Here is a 19,670-nt window from a genome sequence, read left to right as displayed (position 1 = left end):
GAGATCTTTGATCACTGGGGCAGGCCTAGTTAAAGGCTTTTTAAAAGACCTTGCATAGGCCATGTGGCATGCTTACATGGCTATATGCTACTCAGCCGCTGCCATGTCTCTGTTATGACATTTAAATTAGTCCTTTAATCAGTCTCAGCAGATGCTTGTCTGGGTTCATCCAGAACCTGCCAAGCACAGCTCTGCTACTGCCTACACCAAGCCCATTCTGTGGAAAACACTGTTTAATTCACCCGCTATCGATTCAACATGCACATACACTAATTTTAGAGTCACTTTAACAGTGGCTTTGATATAGTCAATGAAAAGAACAATTTGAGTAATTTGTTTGCCTGATAAGAGCAACTAAGAACATTTTTTAAAAAGACGCTTTGTGCAGAAAGATTCTATGGTCTTTGGGAGGAGGGATACAATCCTCATAATGCATTTGCAGCAACAGTACAAAACTGTGCTCATTAAGTGTTTTAAAGCAGCAATTATTCAGGATTTGGGGAGAACGTGTAAGCAAAACAAAACGACCACTGAAAGTATTCTGTCCTAAATAAATGCAAAAAATATGACTGTTTGATTTTATGGAAGACTTGAATTGACAATATTGTGCACGTCAAAACAAGCTTCTCGAAACAAGTGCTTGGAGGGAGTGGCTGGGTTCACACAACATGCTAGCCCACCATGGGTTATTATGTTGTCTGAATGCAATGCATTTTCTACAGGGTGGGTAGTCATGTTGTCTGAATACAGTGTGTTTTCCACATGCTGGCTTGTTAACCATGCAGTGTGGTTTATTTTTCTCAGACAAGCCATCTTGAGGACCCTTGGCTTGTTGTTCGGTTGTTCAGGGTGGTTAACAAGCTACATTGCATGGTTAACAAGCAACCCTTGCCGAAAATGCATTGCGTTTAGACCATGCAACAACCCACAGTTGAACAACAACCAACACTGGGTGGGTTAGCATGTTGTCTGAACCCAGCTAGATATGAATGCTAATGGTTTTTAAGAGCCCACATCACTCTCTCAGTCTTAGGGCATGTCTACACCAGGCCTATATCCCGGGATCATCCCAAGATTGTTCCCGGGCAACCATCTGTCAGGGATGCTTTAGGGTGGATTCCTGCATTGAGCAGGGGGTTGGACTCGATGGCCTTGTAGGCCCCTTCCAACTCAGCTATTCTATGATTCTATGAAATGCCACACAGGAGATCCCAGGAGCAGGCAGGGACGATCCCTCCATTTTCCTGGGATAACCCTTAGGTGTAGAAAAGGCCTTACTTATTATTGACATTATTTATTTTACCAATACAGTTAGACTTTGTAATACAGCTGCTACGTGAGGCAAGATGACTCATGTTGATAAGACAAAAGTATCAATACTAACCAAAGAGTCCTCAGGGGCAAAGCGGCCTTATCAAAATGTGTTCAGCCCTAAACAATATTCATTGCCATGCATCTTTCAGCTCATGTATCTTGCTAGTCTTTTTACTGTTGCAAAGAGCAAGAAACTATTTCAAATAATAAAAGAATTGGAATGATATCTTCTTAATGCAGGCCAGAGAGGGGCAACAAAATACTTGGTTTGTAGTCAGTCTCCAAGGTGTTTTATGCAACTAGTAGTAAGTTTTTGTGGGAACCCCTAAAATACAAGTTGGCATTTAAAAACAAGCAAAAACGGGGTTTGGATCACATGTTTCTTTGTGGAGAAACATGTAAGATTTGTGGCGGAACTACCTGTTAATGGACTAGACACCAGGAAACAAGTAATCAAGTCCGAACCTTAGGACTGATTGCTTCACTCCATTTTTAGATTTTAATCTGCTGAATTAGATGTGGTGCAGGCATTGATTTGCAATTAATGTTGGTGAATATTAGTTAATTCAGCAGAATGAGAATTTCTTTTGGTCATTGAAAACAAAGATTTGAACTTTTGCGTTAGTAGGTAAAAAACATTAGCAAACCAATTGTGATCCACAAGGGAATGATCAGTGTTCTTTTTTATTATTATTTCAAGAGTTTGGGTGACTTTTTTGGGGGGGCAATACTATTTCCCCCCATCTGTTCCCCCTCCCCATTTATTCCATTTCTGTCACTTTTTGTCATTGTTATGGCTCATGACTAACGCAAATAAAATCAGTGGCCATGTTGTTCTGAAAATAACCATGTGTTCTTAAAAATGCATTAATACTTTTTGCATGTACATGTACTTTATATGTGCACATCACATCATTAATCTGAACAGAACAGAAATGCATGTACTGTAGAAAAAAGTCATGCTGGTCAAGCCATGAAGAGAAAATACCACCTTGCTGTATAAAGTCAACAGTATAATTTCACTCTCGTTGCAGGTTCAGTGGGCATTCGAATGCTCAAAACAACAAGAAGAAACGTCCACCTCCTGTTAAGAGTATTCACAAAATGCCCTGATTCTATTACACATCTTTTCAGCCAGAAATGATTTGAAACACAACATTGAACTGCACATTTCTATAAGGGATGCTAAAATCTGGTGAGAAGTGACAAAGAGAAACCATTTGGAAAACCCTTTTTGACAGCGTGTTATGAATTCCAAGCCACAGGGAGGACGTGCTCATTTTGTCAAGGGATGTTGAATGTTGTCAATTCCATACAGGTGAGGCCGAAGCATCTGCCTTGTCTGAAGAAGTATTTGAAATGTGTCGATGGTAGAGCGAGGGGGGCAGGGGGACTGGGCAGGCAGAAAAATAAGGTGGGTGTTTACTACATGCAAAGGGAACCCATGCAAGCAAATTTTCATTACATGTGTCAGAAAACAGCCAAAGGGAGAGGGTGGTGGTGGAAGTGGTCGTGGGGAAACTGTGAAGACTAAACAAGGTCGTCGTCCCCTGATTGCTTACTGTGGCAATTAAATATACACATTCCTGGAATGTGCCCATTTTCTTGTTTACAGAACACATAAACAGCTGAACATAAAAATATTACTATTTTCCAGTAACGGTTTAAGAAATCAAATGGAATAACCACTTAGATTGATAATACGTAAAAATCTGACTATTCAGGTCCAGTTCACACAAAGCAGCTGGGCTGGGTTTCTTGACAAGCAATTGTGTGGAGAAAATTCCATGTGAATCAGATGACTATATAGTGACAACTGAAGGCATTTCCTTAGTTGTGGTGGGAGCTGTACTCCTGCAAAATGGATGGGGCAGTCACCATCAACAGAGCCAGTTCACACGAAGGCATTTCTTCACTTGGTCATGCATCCAAGTATGGTATGTCCTGCCTGTGTTCTGCTTGTGGGTTCCTGGTCTACAGCAGGTTGGCCACTGTGTGAACAGAGTGCTGGTCTAGATGGACCCTTGGTCTGATCCAGCAGGGCTCTTCTTAGGTTCTTATGTAAAAATAGGCACAGCTTGTTTGTGTGAACCAATAAGGATAATTTTAAAAAAAAAATCTGCCCCAGATTCTTCTTTCACTTGTTTGTGTGAATCTTGATGGGAGATTTTTGTATCCTTTTGATTCTGCACTAGAGTGCTAAACCAGAATCATAAGAGTAGATGGGAAATGTTTTGAGGTGGCCAGCTAAAGTGAGACGTAGGAATTGGTAGGATGGATAGAATGAAGTTGGAGTCTCTATCTAAGCAGCCTCTGGTTATTTTCTTCACTTTAATACCTCAAAAGATACAGTGGGCTAAGACCAGCCCCGATAAGCAAATGAGCGTGCAAGCTAACAAACAGTTTGCTTGGCTAGGACATACCTGTCAAGCAGTTCAAGTGATGCTAAAATCAATTTGTTCTGAATTCAAGCATGAGCAGCTTGCAAATCCGCTACCCACTTGTCTAGGGATGCGAAGATTCTTGGCCATTCTCAGTTTATTCTGAAATAGTATACTCCTAGAATGGCTTTCAGTGGTGGGAGGTAAAGACGCAGGAGTATTTCGACACAAAAGTCCCATGTACTCTTTGAAGCTGCACTATACCCCCCTCCCCCTCACTCAGAACTTGAGCATCTGGCTACCAAACACGGATCCTCAGTTTGGCAGCTGCACAGGAAACACAAGCTTTTGTGTGTCTTTCTCTCCCTTTCCCTGAATCCAAACTCATTAGGTACCATCAAAAGTTAGGGTGACCATATGATACAGGGCTCCTGTATCTTTAACAGTTGTATAGAAAAGGGAATTTCAGAAGGTGTCATTGGTATATATGGAGAACCTGGTGAAATTCCCTCTTCATCACAACAGTTAAAGCTGCAGGAGCCCTGCCCTCTTTTGTATGTGGTCAAGAGGACAGGGCACCCTATCAAAAGCCAGGTCCATTTTCCTGCAGAAAACACAACACTGAGAAAGAGGATTTTTAAGGAACAGAATTAAACAGATACAAGTTACTTTAATAAGACAACAGACTAAATCCCATTAGAATGCAAGAAGCCTTTCCAGGATCCCCCCCCCCAGATGTTCATATGCTATTTATAAATTTATCCTTTTAATTTTTTTTTAAAATATAAATTTATCTTTTTTTACTTCAGGAGAAAAATCTGTTCATGCTACTTTCTTTTTCCAACTTTCAGTACAATGAAAGCAAGCATTTTAGATGACTCAAGGAACCCACATCTGCTGCTCCATAATGCTCTTCCATACAGCTGCAGTATGGCTGCATTCAGACATAATGCTAAACCAGGCTACCTTGCTCCCAGGTTCACACTTTCCCCTCACTTTCCCTCTTCTAGCATGACTACAAAGGGATATTCCATTTTGGTTTAACCACAGTTTAGAATGTTCAAATTAACCAGCCTTTGTCTGCGGTTAATCTAAAATGGAAGTGAAAGCTTCTGAACTCTTCCTCATGGTCATGCCAGAATAGAAAGGGAGCCCACAAAAGCCCGGGGAGAGGGGAGGCAGGGCTCATTCTTGGAAAATCTAAACTCTGTCTTGGTGTTTCATCCAAATCAGCCCCATGCATGCAGAAACTACAACCACATTAACAGGGCAGATCTCATGGGCCTCCCACCAAAGGGCCATCTTGCCAGAAAGGTCAGCAAAGGTTTTGTGAATGTGAAGGGCCTAGAAAGGCCATCTGCAATAAGGTCAGACTGACAAGTCAATAGAACAAAACTTCAGCACCAAAAAGGACGGTTAGTTTGTGCACCTTTCTATAGTTACTGTACAAGCTTAAAAGTGTGGTGGCCTCCATTCCAGGTTATTACACCTCTGGGGAAAATATCAGTTCACCCCATCTTCATTGGAAATCACATGCTAATCCTACATTGTGTTTTTTTTTTAAAAAAAAAGGTCACTTAAGGCTGAAAAAAGTATACATGATCTGCAAGCTCTCCCTCCAATCACTATTTGAGCTGCTGTGACATCACAGACAGGCATTTTTATAACATTGTGTCAGGTGCAGTGGAAGATACAGATATTGCACTAGCAGATCAATACAGGTAGGCTGGGGAAATATGGATCAGGAAGGTAGATAGGGAAAATGCTCACCAGAAAGTGGCTGGTTGGGAAAAAGCAAGAGGGTCTGAATTTCATTTATTGATCCAAAATGACAAATCTTTGGCCGCAGATCTGCAGTAGCTATTAGAACAAAGCTGTAAATTCTCTATTGTGACAACAGTAGTTTTAGAGATTGTAATGTATATTGAAATTGCCAATCAGTGCATTGTACTCTGCAGTGTAATGTACTGTTGGAACATTAACAGAACACTCTCCAACAAAGCTGCAGTATGGGGAAAAGATAACTTTCTGCGAACATTGCTGAGGTCGGTGCCTTCATTTCTTTGTGCAATTTCCAAACGACAGAAAATCGATGGTTTGACCTTGAGATCAACACCTTTAAAAAGAATTCACTGGAAACTACTCCCTGCACCCTCTTCATGAAAGGGAATATTTGCCAAGAATTCTGGAGGTGCTTTATCTTGGAGAGAAAAGAATGCATTAAAAATACTTTGGATAAGATTCAGATATAGACTGAATGTATAAACTAGGTAGCTTTATGTCGAAAGCCAAGAATGACTAAACTATCAAATTTGAGAATAAAATAGGCTCTATTAGCTCTTTATCAGACTATAAAGAAGCCACCCCATTTTTGCCAAGAAAAGCTTTGCCATCTTCCTCTACCGCAATAACACTTCTGGCAGCAGGATTTCAACGTCTCACCTAGATTTCCCATATTCAAGACTAAGCATGGACAAATATGACAATTTCAGTTTCTCTCAGTTACTCATTCTTCCAACCTTCAGAGTGTTCTGGCCCACTCATGCCTCAGTTTGCAATGTCTTGTTTTTGGTAAGTATGCACAGAAATTCACACATATTTGCGTACGGATTTCTCCTACTATATGCATTTTCTGCATGCACTTTTGCCTACTACATTGCATGCACTTTGGCCTATATATACAGTAGCAGCATTCCTTAGATTTTGCTTTTAACACATGGCCTCTGAAAACTGTCCACCTTATTTGTCTGCAGAGGAATGGTGAGGGGCATTTCATTGAGTTTCTCCAGGAAAAGGAGAAATAGAGAAAAATCTGGCCTTTTTCTGCGGTGTGTGTGTGTGTGAGTGAGTGAGTAAGAAAAAGGAACATCTCAGAAATTATCTCACAAATATCTTCTGAGAAATTTCAGCTCAGTAAACATATCAGAACAATGAGCCAAATGAGTGCCAGAACTGAAAGAGTCCAATGCAAACAAGTGGCAAAGGACATAGTCGTAGCACTAAACATTTAAATTTGGGTTATTATTTATTCTGAAACTGCTCAATTCAATGTCTAAGGAAAGTGGAGCCCATTAAAAATGTTTCACGAGAACACAGCTCCAGTTTCAGCCCAACACCCACGAAGGGAAATTGCACATGCTAAGGAAGACTGCTCCACTTACAACTTATCAACGAAACTCAGTAACTCTGCTTACCTGCTATCTCCAGCGTTTGCCACATAGAGCTTTCCTAGTAAACACACCACAACCAGGGCTGTACAGCCCCCAGAAATACTGTATACAGTCCTTTCTCGCTCTATCTGCAAATCCTGAGGAGGGGGGAAAAAATCCCGTCACAATTTATAAAAACAGATTAACAAATGCTATTTTGGTGAAGAAAAAGTTGTCTGAAACATGCTTGAATTGAAAACTAGACAGTGTTGGATTTCTGATTTCAGCTGACTCAGGACAATCAGGACGGTGAAGTTAGACAAGTGTTTGATCATTTGTGGGAAAGACAATGACTGAGGAAGAAACTCACAGGGAAAAGACAGATGAGCAAAGAAAAATATAGCTAACAATTACCTCCTTGAGACAGCAAGAGCAAAAACAGGTTTACCTGAGCTGCAGAATCAGCTGATATAGTGGAATGCACTAATTTAGAATATGGGTAGCGGAAGATATGTAAAAAAAAAAAAAAAAAAAGGACTCCCTGCAAAGCCAAACCTACCACATCAGAGAGAAGGATTCTAGCACCAGTCCACTTCTTCCTGGAATAGTTTCTCCTAACAGGGAGGTTGTGTGTGTTTTTAAAACAACAACAACATCCTGATGAATTCCCCCACTTGCAGACTGAAGTGGTTCAATCCATCTTACTACTTTGTTTATTGGTACACAACAAAAACGTTTTCTGCAAATAAAAAATATAGCAGTAATACTAAGAATGAGAACAATCAGATTTTAAGAAGCTAATTTAGCGTAAATGCGTGATTATATAAGCAATAACAAGGAAGCAGGGACATTCAGATGGACCTCTGAGAGATGGCTTTTACATATACATGGAATACATCAATTATATTTTCATGACCAGGGAAGCATTTCAAACATTTTCCATGTATTTATCCATTACCAACAGACCTCTCACTTCATTTATTTGCAGTTCCTCAATCCCCTACCACCACTGCTGCGGCTCCGTGAAATTTCACAGGTTCAGCTGTGGTCTGCAGATGTGGCAGGAAGAGGTGGTAGAATGGACTGTACCATTTCACACTGCAGGTGGAGAGTCACGTCATTTTTTAAATGTCCCCTGCATACCATCCTTGCATCCAGGCAAGCAGAATATAAGCACATCAGGCTGAGCTAGAAACTCTCTCAGATGTATGCTTTAATTTTATCTCCCCCCACTCCCTTGCAGGGACTTTGCAGTCACCTCAAGAGTTCTGCCATTTCATTCTGCCAAATGCTTGGCTAGAGCCCTATCCAGATCCTCACCGCCCCCATACAATTAGAATCATGTGAGGGGCAGAGCAAGGAGGATCTCATCGGCCTTGTCCCTGTGGCGTTACACCCCACAAGTCAGTTCCCAAATGTATGTCTGCAGTTTGTAAGTCTGTGGTTTTTAGAATGTTGGCCTGAGTGGGCGGAGTTAGAATGTCTGGGGAGGGGGGAGGAGTGATATATAAGGGAATGACTGAGGGGATTGTGAGGGACTTGTTAGGTACTCTTAGAGTCTGTAGTGCTCTCTGTGTTTAGGGTACTTAAGTTCTGGGAAATTTGAGGGTCAGTGTAGAGAGTGGTGTCTTTAGAGTGTGGTGTGCACGTAGTGGATGTATATTAATCAATACTGATAATAAAGAAAGTTCAAGAGTGATTGTGTGAGAAAAAGGAAAGCGCGTATGTGAGTGAGTGAAAGGATTGTATGACAGGTTTCAAAAAGGTTTTTAAATGGTTTATTTGAAACAAAGCTTGTGCACTTTTGAAAATAAATTTTGATTGTTTTGTTTTTAAACTACCACAAAAATCCCACGTGTCTGTTTGGCATTTATCATCTGAAGTTTACTCATTTAACACCCACTCTGTCAATCATTCTCCTCAGCACATATAACTCAGTGTTTCATTTTATATATTAAAATCCTTCTCCATTTTAAACCCCTTTCTCCACATAGTTTGGAGGAAGGTGGGTTTTATCCCTTGCCTCAGGCGTATCAAGCGGTGGTGCTTGGCTTGAGCAGGGAGTAGCTGCGGCCAGGTCTGGTGTTCAGAGCCTGTGCTGTGGCAGTCCCCTCTGCCACACCTTTGGCAGCCCTCTACACAACACTCCACCCGTTCGTGGCTCAATGCTTGCAGCAAAAAGTCAGCTCTGTGTGTATGGTGGGGCTGAAGAGACAGGAAACAATGGTGCAATAGAAGGGGCAGAGCTCATAGGCTTTTCCCTGGTCCACCACATACGATTCTAACTGAATGGGGGGCAGCCTGAATAGGGCTCAACTACTTGAAGATACTAGAGAGATCCTTCTCCCTCTGTGCACACTAGCAAATTTGCACAGCCTTTGGTGCATATTCAGCCTTTCTTTGTTTGGTTGTTTGCATCATTAAAAAAAAACCTCTTTTAGCTAGACTAGACAGGGAGGAAGACAAATAGCATAACCTGAAGACGAATGGGAATACTGAACCACTGCCAAAAGAGCTGAATGCAAACACACAGTGCATTGCCAAATAGGAGACCGTTACTTTTCACAGCAAGAGGATCAAACTTGCAGTCTTTTCTCAAGCCCCAACAAATAGAGTGGAATTAATTAATTTCAATTCTCCGGATCCTGAAAAGAATGTTCATCAAGTGGACTGTACGAGGCCATTTGTCTCCATAAGGTGGCCACATCCTAGAGCATTCACAAGGGTGGGTCAAAATAATAACAATAATAATAATAATAATATTTCTTACCCGCCTCTCCGACTGGATCAAGGCGGGGAACAACAGCAAGCATAAAATATATAAAAAACTAATTAAAAACTGTTTAAAAAAATCCTAAAAACATTCTAAAAGCATACTAAAAATATCCTAAAATTCTACTGGATAGGCCTGCCGAAAGAGATCAGTCTTGATAGCTTGCAGGGGTTGGAGAGGTGTGTGGTGTGTGTGTGACATACAGCATTGATTTCCACACATTTAATAGCAATTCTTATTAGCCTTGGTCATTTAACATTATTAATTCTAATACCTATTCCCACAGAAGAAAGCCTTGTCCTTTACATATTTCACTGTACATTCAAAACAGCTCTATTTTTCCTTACCCCAATGGGGGAAACTAAATTTACTAGAGACAGCGCACAGTAGGAAACACCCACCATGACACACAGAATTAGACACAGAATTTGTATGGACGGCCATGCTTCCGAATGATCCTGTATGGATACTGGGTTAAGTAGAGAAATAGGAAAGTTATTTTGGAAGTGCTCAACAGTTTCAATAGGACTTGGCAGCATTCCCCAAATGGGCTGAAATAGGGTATGGATTGCAATAGTAATTGCATCTGTCACAAATAAAATTCTGCACAGTTTGCCACAGGGGGCTCAATCCCATTTGCTCTATGAATGATCAGGGATGGTTTTGTGGCAGGCAGAACTGATAGGACTGCTAAACTGCCCAACGAGGCCATCTTCTGGCTCATGTGTGAATTACACCATGTCTTCTATTACATTTGATAACTCAAATGCTAAGATATAATCAGCCCCCAAATCCCTAAAGGCTAAGAGAGAGCACATTCTAACTGCAAATATACAATGTTTCCAATTCCCCCATTAATAGTGTATTGTTCTTGATGCTAAGTGCAACTTTGAGACACACCCTAGAGATGAGCTGTATATATGATTTGTATATTAATTATTGGGTAAAATTATTCCTGATTTTATTAAAAGAAACTCTTTGCCATGATCTGCGAATAGGAAAATGCCTCAACATGCAGTTTAGTCCTGCCTAGAAAAGAGTGACAAGCCTCCACACCAGGAGTGGGGAATATGTGGCCAGCAGAGCCAATGTTGAGAGCTGATGAAAGTTGCAGTCCAAAATCTGGAGGGAAAAACGTCCCCCATTCCTGCTCTACACAGAGCTCTCTGTGCCAAAAGTTATCCTGCTAAATAACATTGTGCTAATTTGGTGCAAAACTTTCTGTGTGCATTTTTATATCTAAACTCTATAAAAATTTACCATATTCTTAAAGTATATGAATGGCGCAATCCTATGCATATTTAGAGGAATAAAGTCCTGGCTGGGGAATGCTGGGAGTTGTAGGACTTGTTTCTGTCTAAACATGGATAAGATTGAACCAAAAGAAATTCTGCATATTTTTACCAGTACTACATACTTTATTCTTAGATTATTTTACTTATGTTTGTTTGTTTAATGCATTTTGATTCCACCCAATAGCCAAAGCAAAAATGTGAATGAGGTTTTGTTTAACCCTTGAAAATCAGCATAATGGAGGAGAGGAAAGCAACAAATGCTGTGGTGATGGGGTGTGCGTGGGTGGGGTGGGGGGTGACAAGTAGTCAAGATCAACTGGAGGTGTTGTTGTTTTTACGAACTCTGACCCGTTCTAGTTGTGCATAAACCAGATGTTATCAGGAGACTAGTTACCTGAAAACATGGACGTAGATTCATGTTCAAACAGATACTGGATCGCACATCCCATTCAAACCACCAAGAGCGTGGACAGACTAGAGGATTTGATCTTGACTCATGGTTCTAATCCAGCAAGGGGATACATCCACATTAGCCAAATTTACATATGTGTGAGCCTGTTTTCCAATGGGCATCAACTATGCTAGGTCTGGTGAAATGCCTGCAGCTTGGATTCAAGGCAGCGCAAGTTCATACAAGAGGCTTTACCACCCCCTCCACTTCAATGTAGCCCCCAGCCCTGAGAGTTGGGAACCCTCCAGAATGGTGCAGGGGTGGTATGAAATACGTGGAGGACACCATTACAAATAAGAAGGGGAGTGGTGGTCTCTTGCACAAATCAACATGCTTTGCCACTCAAGGAGGCCACTTTTGGACCATATGCAATCGTATGCACTAGAAATAGATTTCAAACATATGCAATCGTATGCACTAGAAATAGATTTCAAACATATGCAATCGTATGTACTAGAAAAGCTTTCCATTGAAAATAACAATACTAATGACATCAGAGTATAACAATAATAATGACATTCTGAGATTCTCCAAATTCTCAAAAAGACTTTTTAAATTACTTTGCTTTGTATGTAAGCTCAAAAAAAATGTATACGTAAACAAATGAACTGATCCCATGTTGTTATTTTGTGTTGTTATATTTTGAAAGAAATTAATGAAAATTATTAGAAAAAATAAATAAAAGGAAAGATTCTGCATCAGTTTCCAGGTTCTGCTCTGCAAAATTTGGCATGTGTGGATACCTGAAAACCCCTACCCATAAATCTATTCACCTGGTGAGAGCAAAAAAAAATATCATGATTGTTTGTATCTCCTATTACATAGTCAGGTATTATTCTGGAATTTATTTTTAATTGTTCATCAGTATAAATGTTTTAAACTAAGTTTAATCTCATCTGGCCAATTAATGCTGTTAGCACCAATTATGATTGTTTCTTTAACAAGGTCTTGCAACACCTTAAATCTCTCTCAATAATTAGGTCGAAAGACCCAGCAGTTGTGTCAAATATGGGAAAACCACAAAGGATGCAACTTAATTGTAACTTAATTTAATCATTTAATGACAGAGGCAACCCATGTACCCAAAACTGCTCACATGAGGACCATTTATTCATTCATTCATTCATGATCAGAAGGTATGCATCTTAAATGTGTCAATTCCCCTTCCCTTGGGCTCTCCACGCACATGGGTCAGGACCCTATCAAAGAGGCACAAGGAACAACAGAATCTACTTACCATTTCCCTGAATGCTAACTCAATCGCCCCCATAATGAGGCACTCATGAGAGATCTTCTTCTCCGTAAAGAAGCGAGTCGGTGGGGTGCTGGGTGAGCCTGGGGCTCCGGAGCTCCCCCGTAAGGAGGCTGCCCTGGTGAGAGTTCTGCTGTTGGTATTGGTGCTTTCTGGCTCCTCCCCCAGGCAGGTGGGGGGAGGGACAGCGGAGTTTTTCAGGATCTCGACGATCTCCTGTAGCTGCTCCACAATATGGTGCTGAAGCAGCCGGGATGCTACAACGGCTGCCCCAGATCCAGCGTGCCCATCAAATAACGACCAGTAGTGGAAAGAAATGCCGTCCGATTCCTGAAGGAAGGAAGCATAAATAAACCAACCTCAGTTGCAGGGATGGCTCAGCCATTAAAGGGATAAAGGTACATGCTTCCCAACATCAAAGCCCAAGGGCTGAAACAGACATTACTTTAAATTTGTATCTTGCAACTACAGCTCCACACACGCCTGATCTTGATCATGTCCCTAACATGACCCTAACATAAGGAAGGGACGTGGGGGTTTTAAGATCTGGATCAGCCCCCCACAGCTAGTGTAGAGTAAAAGGGCAGGGGAAACCATAGCTGCAATATACAGATTTAAAGTAACGTCTGTTTTGGACATGAAATGACTTTGCAGGGAATGAGAGATTATAGGGTGGATCCAGACTTAGTCATACTTTGAGCAGACCCATTGAAATCAATAGGACAAGTTAACCATGACTAACTTAAGCCAGTTGTGGCTAACCTGTTCCATTGATTTTAATGGGTCTGCTCTAAGTACAACTAAGTCTGGATCCAACCATCTGATCTAATTCCTTTTCTCTTCAGGCACACTAAGGACCATTAATACATCATAATAATGGTCCGTTCATGGCAAAGCATGTTAAAATAAAACTTATCAGTGTAACTGATGCTTAGAGGACCAGCATACCTGAAAAAACAAAACAAGTTTAGTCATTTAGTACCCATAGAGTTTCATCTGTGGGATAGGGCATGGTGGCCAGTTTCACTGTGGTTCTGCCTCAGCGGAAATCTGAAAATTGGTCAGTTAAAAAACAATTCAGTGGCATCTAGTAGACACATACAAAGACACATATACAGAAATAGCACGAACCCAGAACTGACATGATTTTCTGGTCTTTTACATCTGCAATGGTCCTTTATGCCAGCAATTTTATGCAAATTGCACTATTTATAGTTGTGATTTTGCACAACACTTGATTTCTGTAAATATTCCCAGCTGTGGTTTTGTGCAAATTGTGTGTCGTGGACATTTTAAAAAGACACAAGCTCTTGTCAGGTACATTTGGACCACCTAGCAGCTCGCCCCGCAGGGTCAGGCAAATGGTGTGATTCTGGAGAGTGGAGCATGAACAGGGCGTGGGGGAGTTCACCCATCCCTACATTCTCTTTTCACTCCACGCATCTGATGAGCTATACTCTAGCATATGACTGCTCCTTTCAAAATTTCACTTTAGATTTGCAGTTAAATGTATATGCGACTTTTCTACCTACAGCTTATGATGAAAAATAATCAATTATATTGTTTATAAAAATTAATCATAGTAACTATTATATACTAACAAATAAGTGACATAACAATGAGTTTTAAAAAATAAATCATAATAACCGACATAAAATAAAGTAAGATACTTACTTATAAATATCCTTAACACTAAAATCTTAATACTAATAAAATCCAAACACTCAGCTGTCAGAAAAAATGGGCCTAGAAATTGCTAACACGTTCCCAGATATAGCAAAGAATAAATGGATTTGTCTTTAAAAACCATAGAATTGGTCTTTTCTTTTCAGGAGAGAGTGTGAGAGAGAGAGGCCTTAGCTAGATCGTCCTGGGGTCATCCCTGTTCATGTAAATGACACACAGGGGATCCCAAGAGCAGGCAGGGACAATCCCGGGATAAACCTTAGGTCTAGCTAAGGCCAGAGAGAGGGAGAGAGGAGAGGAGAAGCGTGGTTAGCTACAGTGGTTTATGATCCATGGTAGTGTTAGTGTGGCTTACTCTGATGTCTAAAACCGGAGTGGGCAATCCAGCATGATTGTACCACTGCCCACCTCAAGGTACCCGGAGAACCCATGGCTTGCAGTAGGATTGTTGAGGATAATTTGTTCTCAAGGCAGATGACGTCTGAACCCTGCACCATAGCTTCTCCCAAGCAGCTACAGAGCCACATGGCAAGAGCAGTAAAAAAAAAAGCCCATGCAGCTCTTCGTGATCTCACCAGTGCCCCCTCCAGCCTCCCTCACCAGTGACTGCTTGATTCCCAAATGGCACTTGAAAGGACCTCTAATGGGTTCTTCTTTTCTCTTACTAGTTCTTTGAACTGTGTGCAAATTAGCCTATATGCAGCTTCACCTTGTCAATTTCCTTGTATGTCCACTTTGGTGTTCCCTTTGTCAGCTGAAACATACAAGGAAATTGACCAGAAAAGACTACATATATCAAGCAGCCGAATCTGCACTCCTGAGGGCTTGTGAAAAACATAAAACAAAATTAAAACAAACAAACCACAACCTCATTTGTGCAAGTCTCTCTCTCTCTCTCTCACACACACACACACACACACTCTGTTTTTTAAGGTGACGAATGAACTAAACTCTCCAAAAAGGTATTAGTGATCAGAGCAAGGAGGGGGCTGGGATGAAGAGATCATATGGGTTGTGGTGCCAAGGTCACTAGGATATGTGTGGGACGCAGGCTGGAGGACGGAGGAGCAAATAAGCCATGCCAAGCACCCTAAAATCTATCAAGGCAGGGGACATATTGTTTCCAAAGCCCTCCCATTCCCAGGACATCCACTCCACCCCACCTCCTATCAAAAATGCCTTAAACTGCATCAGCCTTCTAGCAGGCAAAAATTATTTTCTCCCATTGACAGTGGAGGCAGGTGGCTCCAACATCAGTGGGGTGGTGAATCCACTCCAGGTTTGAGTCAGAACCAAACAAAACTCTAAAGGAGCTACCATCCATTACAGTTCTGACTGAAAACCAGAGCTGATTAACCGCTCCACAGACAATGGGAGAAAATAAATTACGTTACCTACAGGGCTGATGCAGTTTGAGCTGTTGGTTTTTTGGGGGTAAGGGTGGGGCTTTCACCTTGGATCGCACCTTTAGAGTTCTGACTGGTTCCGACTGAAAACCGGAGCGGATTCACTGCCCCACTGACATCGGAGCCACCAGCCTCCACTACCATTGATTTCAGCTGGAAGGGAAATATTGACTCAAAACCCAGCCCCAAACTGCCTCCTCACCTCCCACCCTAATTGCCGTAGATGCGGCAGCTGCTCCCCCACCGATCTCCCCCACCCCCAAGTAAGTTGGGTTGCTCTGTTCTACAGCCTTTCAAAGATTTTGGAGCATGTGTCCTGCTGGGATATTCCTCCAGCTTTTAGCCATTTTCACTAATAAGCTTTAAAGGTATCTCAGCAAGACACACATCCTGACATGTTTCGCGTTTGGACTGCCATATCTTAATGTGAACCCTTAGAAGGTCCACACCATCATCTTTAGAGCAGGCAAAAATAAATGCACGTGGGAGATGAAGAAATGATGAAATCCCTGTGGTAGCTTCAATGCTGTAGTAGTAATAATATGGTGTCTCATTTTATAGAGAAAAATAACCCTTTAATATTTTATCCACTTTATAGTTCCAGCCCAGTACACTGGACTAAAAAAAAAGAAAACTGACTAACTTCTAGAGTAAAGAGTACCCTCTAGTAGCAAATGTTTCATAGCCACGTTTTCCACATTTTTGGAAAAGATGATATTCTATTTTGAAACACTGAAGTTCAATAAATCAGGGTGTACATTTCAAAGTGTGCTTCCACGATATATTCAATCATTAACTGGCTTTCTAGCAATGCTGAAAGACAGCCAATAAACGAGCAATGAAATACATATAAGCCTTTAACAGTAGAATACGGCATTTTACTTGAGATCAAATTATTCCTTCAAACATATACAAGAGCGATAGCATGACATTCACCAAGAGGCTTTGAGGAAAGGAAAATAGTTGCTCGCTCTCCCTCTAGCTGCAACTCAAGGAACCTTGAGGCACTCAACTGTGTGTTTGTGTCTGTGCACGCGTGAACGTTTGTACTCATGCATGCACCAGAGCAAAATCCGTAGTTTTGAAGGCCACTGGCCAATGCATTCCGAGGTGGATGATGGAGGCATGCACAATGGCAGCTCTTGCTTATGACAAACAAGTTAGGCAACTTGGCCCATCATTAGAAGACTTTCAGCCAGGAGCTTAAGGCTCTGAACCTGTCATCCCATCCAGATTTCATGACAGGCTTGTTTTCATTATGCACCTTGACTTTCAAATGCAGCAGAATTCACTTCTTTTAGGGGGGTTTAATTCAAAACCAAGTTGCAGGACAATAAAAATGCATTTCTAAAAGATGGAAGCCCTGTGGGTGAGTTGTTCCCATGTCTGGGAGAGAGGTTCATTGTCTGCTCCAGATGGGGCTGCACTCCCTCTGAATGATCAGGTTTGTAGTCTTGGGGTACTCCTACATCCATAATTGTTGCTGGAGGCCCAAGTGGCCACGGTGGCTAGGTGTGCCTTTTACCAGCTTCATCTCATTCACCAGCTATGGTCTCTCCTGGACAGGGATACCCTGGCCATGGTAGAACAGACATTAGTAACCTCAAGGCTGGATTACTGCCATGCGCTCTGTGTGGGTCTGCCCTTAAAGCTGCTCCAGAAGCTGGAACTAGTGCACAATGCAGCAGCTCAGCTGTTGTTGGGAGCTGCCCCTTTTTCAGCATGCAACTCCTTTGCTGAAGGAACTGCACTGGCTGCCGATTCACTACTGGGCCAGGCTTAAGGTTCTAGTACTAGTGTAGAAAGCCCTAAACAACTTGGGACCAGGAAACCTGTGAGAACGCCTTCTCCCTTACCAACCTGCCCGGTCATTGAGGTCATCGGAGGGCATGCTCCTGGTGATTCCACATGGACCTATGGTCCAAATGGAGTCTTCCAGGAGAACAGCCTTCAGTGTGGTGGCCCCCTTCTTATGAAATTCTCAGCCTTTGGACATCGGGCAGTCGCCGACGTTGTGTCACTTCCAAGGCCTCCTGAAAATGTTGTTGTTTCAGGAAGCTTTTCTTGAGTGACCGGCCACAGTTTTACCAGAACTCAGGTTTTATCAGAACTCTGTTTCATTTAAAAATAGCAATTACTTAATATGTATTTTTATTCTTTTATCCTATCTCTTGGGTGTGGAATGGTATATAAATATTATAAATAAATAAATAAATAAATAAAACAAATAATTCTTTGTATTTGAAAGTTTGCTTCTGACTCCTATTCCCACTTGGAAATAGAGCTTCAGCTATTAGGCGGTATAAAAATGCAATAAATAAATAAATAGTTTTTCTGTTCATGTTTTTAGGGATGTGAAAGGCACTTCTTTTTTGTACATTTCAGACCAGTGTTTTTACACGTATTTTCATGGACAAATGTAATAATGTAAATTGGGCAATCAGAGACATGGCCAACTGCTCGAAAAAAAGTCAGTAAAATCATGGGAATGGTTGCACATTGTATCCACTACTTCCAGATTTTATTTATTTATTTATTGCATTTTTATACCACCCAATAGCTGAAGCTCTCTGGCAGTTCACAAAAAAATTACTATGGTGTTGGGGTTTTACTAGGGGTTTGTGTGTGGGGGGGGAGGCTGTTCTTGGGACCATGCAGGCTACTCCTGCCCACTGCTGGAACTACATGCCGCCTCCCCAATTCCAGTGGAACTCCGACACTGCAGGAGGCACCCTTCTCACCAACCCCCATTGGAGGGGTGGAAATATGGTGTGCCATTCCAATGGTGGGTGGCACTAGCCACCAGGCCCTGAGTCAATGTGGGGAGGGCACAACAGCTGGGCCTGCTCACAGGTATATAAGTACTCTGCAGTCGAACCAACCATCTACAGATAGATGGGGAGAAGCGGAGACTTACTGAATTCTCTTTCAGCTGCAAGCCTTCCCCATTTGGCAACGAAGACCTCCGTTTGGTAGAGGAGTTTTTGTTTGGTGTAGAATTCGTTCCCCCTGTTTTCTTCTTTACAGAAAGTACTTCGCAACTGGCCTGATCTTCGTTGTGTGTACTTTTCCCTGCATTGATCACCCTAGAAAGAAAAGCAACAGAAAAGGATTTGGTTTTATATATATATATATATATTCATGTTTATTTTCTTATTTCAGGGATTTAAACACTGCCCTTCAATAAAATTCCCAAGCCAACCTACAACATGTAGACACAAAAACAAAGTTTTAAAAACCCATATAAATTTAAAATATACAATTTCCTGGCAAAACTGAAAGGAGAATATTTGAAAAAATGTTCAAACTCCTATCTGAACATTCCCAATGGGGATGGCAAGAGGTGCACCAGCTGAGCCTGTTCCTGTGCCACTTACCATCCTTGCTGGGAAGACAAGCAGAGCATTAAACCGGGGATTCGCTGGGCAGTGGGAGGAACACAAGGAAGTGAAAATAGGTGGGGCAAGGCCACCCCCCCATTACACCATCCAGTCCACAGAAGGCCTGGTGGGGGCAGTCCACCACCCCCATCTAAAATAAGTTCTGCAGCCCTACTCTAGATATTGAGAAATCAGAAAGGGGCAGGAACTTGGATTATCCTGGTGAGAATCAGTGAACTGCTGCACATCTGTAATTATAGCAGTCTTCCCCAACCAAGCCACCTCCAGATGTTTTGGATGACAATGTGGTGTTCCTGCACCTATCCTGGTGAGAATTCCCCTTCTCTAAGGCCTTTCTCACCCCCAAGCAAGAAATACCTTCTCTCACATTTTGCTGCCACTGGGCCCATTCAGAAGACACATTAAACCATGGCTTTAACCATAGTGGTTAAGCCAGAAAGCCGGGCTGTGTTCAGAAGATACCTTAAACCAGGGCTTTAGCCATGGTGAGTAAGGCTTTTTGCTTTATTCACCATGGTTAAAGCCATGATTTAAGGTGTCTTCTGAACAGGGCCACTATGAC

The 19,670-nt window shown here is 41.7% G+C and overlaps 1 protein-coding gene across 1 annotated transcript in view; it reads right to left on the bottom strand.

Moving 5' to 3' along the window:
* The window catches only part of PPM1H (protein phosphatase, Mg2+/Mn2+ dependent 1H), a 94,683-nt gene that overhangs the window by 36,628 nt on the left and 38,385 nt on the right, over positions 1 to 19,670 (bottom strand). The window contains exons 2-4 of the mRNA XM_063133944.1: positions 18,625 to 18,793; positions 12,601 to 12,945; positions 6,890 to 7,002 (exon numbers count right to left, since the gene is read on the bottom strand). Of these exons, the coding sequence (XP_062990014.1) occupies positions 6,890 to 7,002; positions 12,601 to 12,945; positions 18,625 to 18,793 (627 nt within the window). The remainder of the gene's footprint in view (positions 1 to 6,889; positions 7,003 to 12,600; positions 12,946 to 18,624; positions 18,794 to 19,670) is intronic.

The sequence above is a fragment of the Elgaria multicarinata genome, chromosome 9 (assembly GCF_023053635.1).
Source record: "Elgaria multicarinata webbii isolate HBS135686 ecotype San Diego chromosome 9, rElgMul1.1.pri, whole genome shotgun sequence".
Lineage (NCBI taxonomy): Eukaryota > Metazoa > Chordata > Lepidosauria > Squamata > Anguidae > Elgaria > Elgaria multicarinata.
The sequence above is the reverse complement of the archived record's forward strand: the minus strand, read 5'-3'. Positions and strand labels throughout refer to the sequence as shown.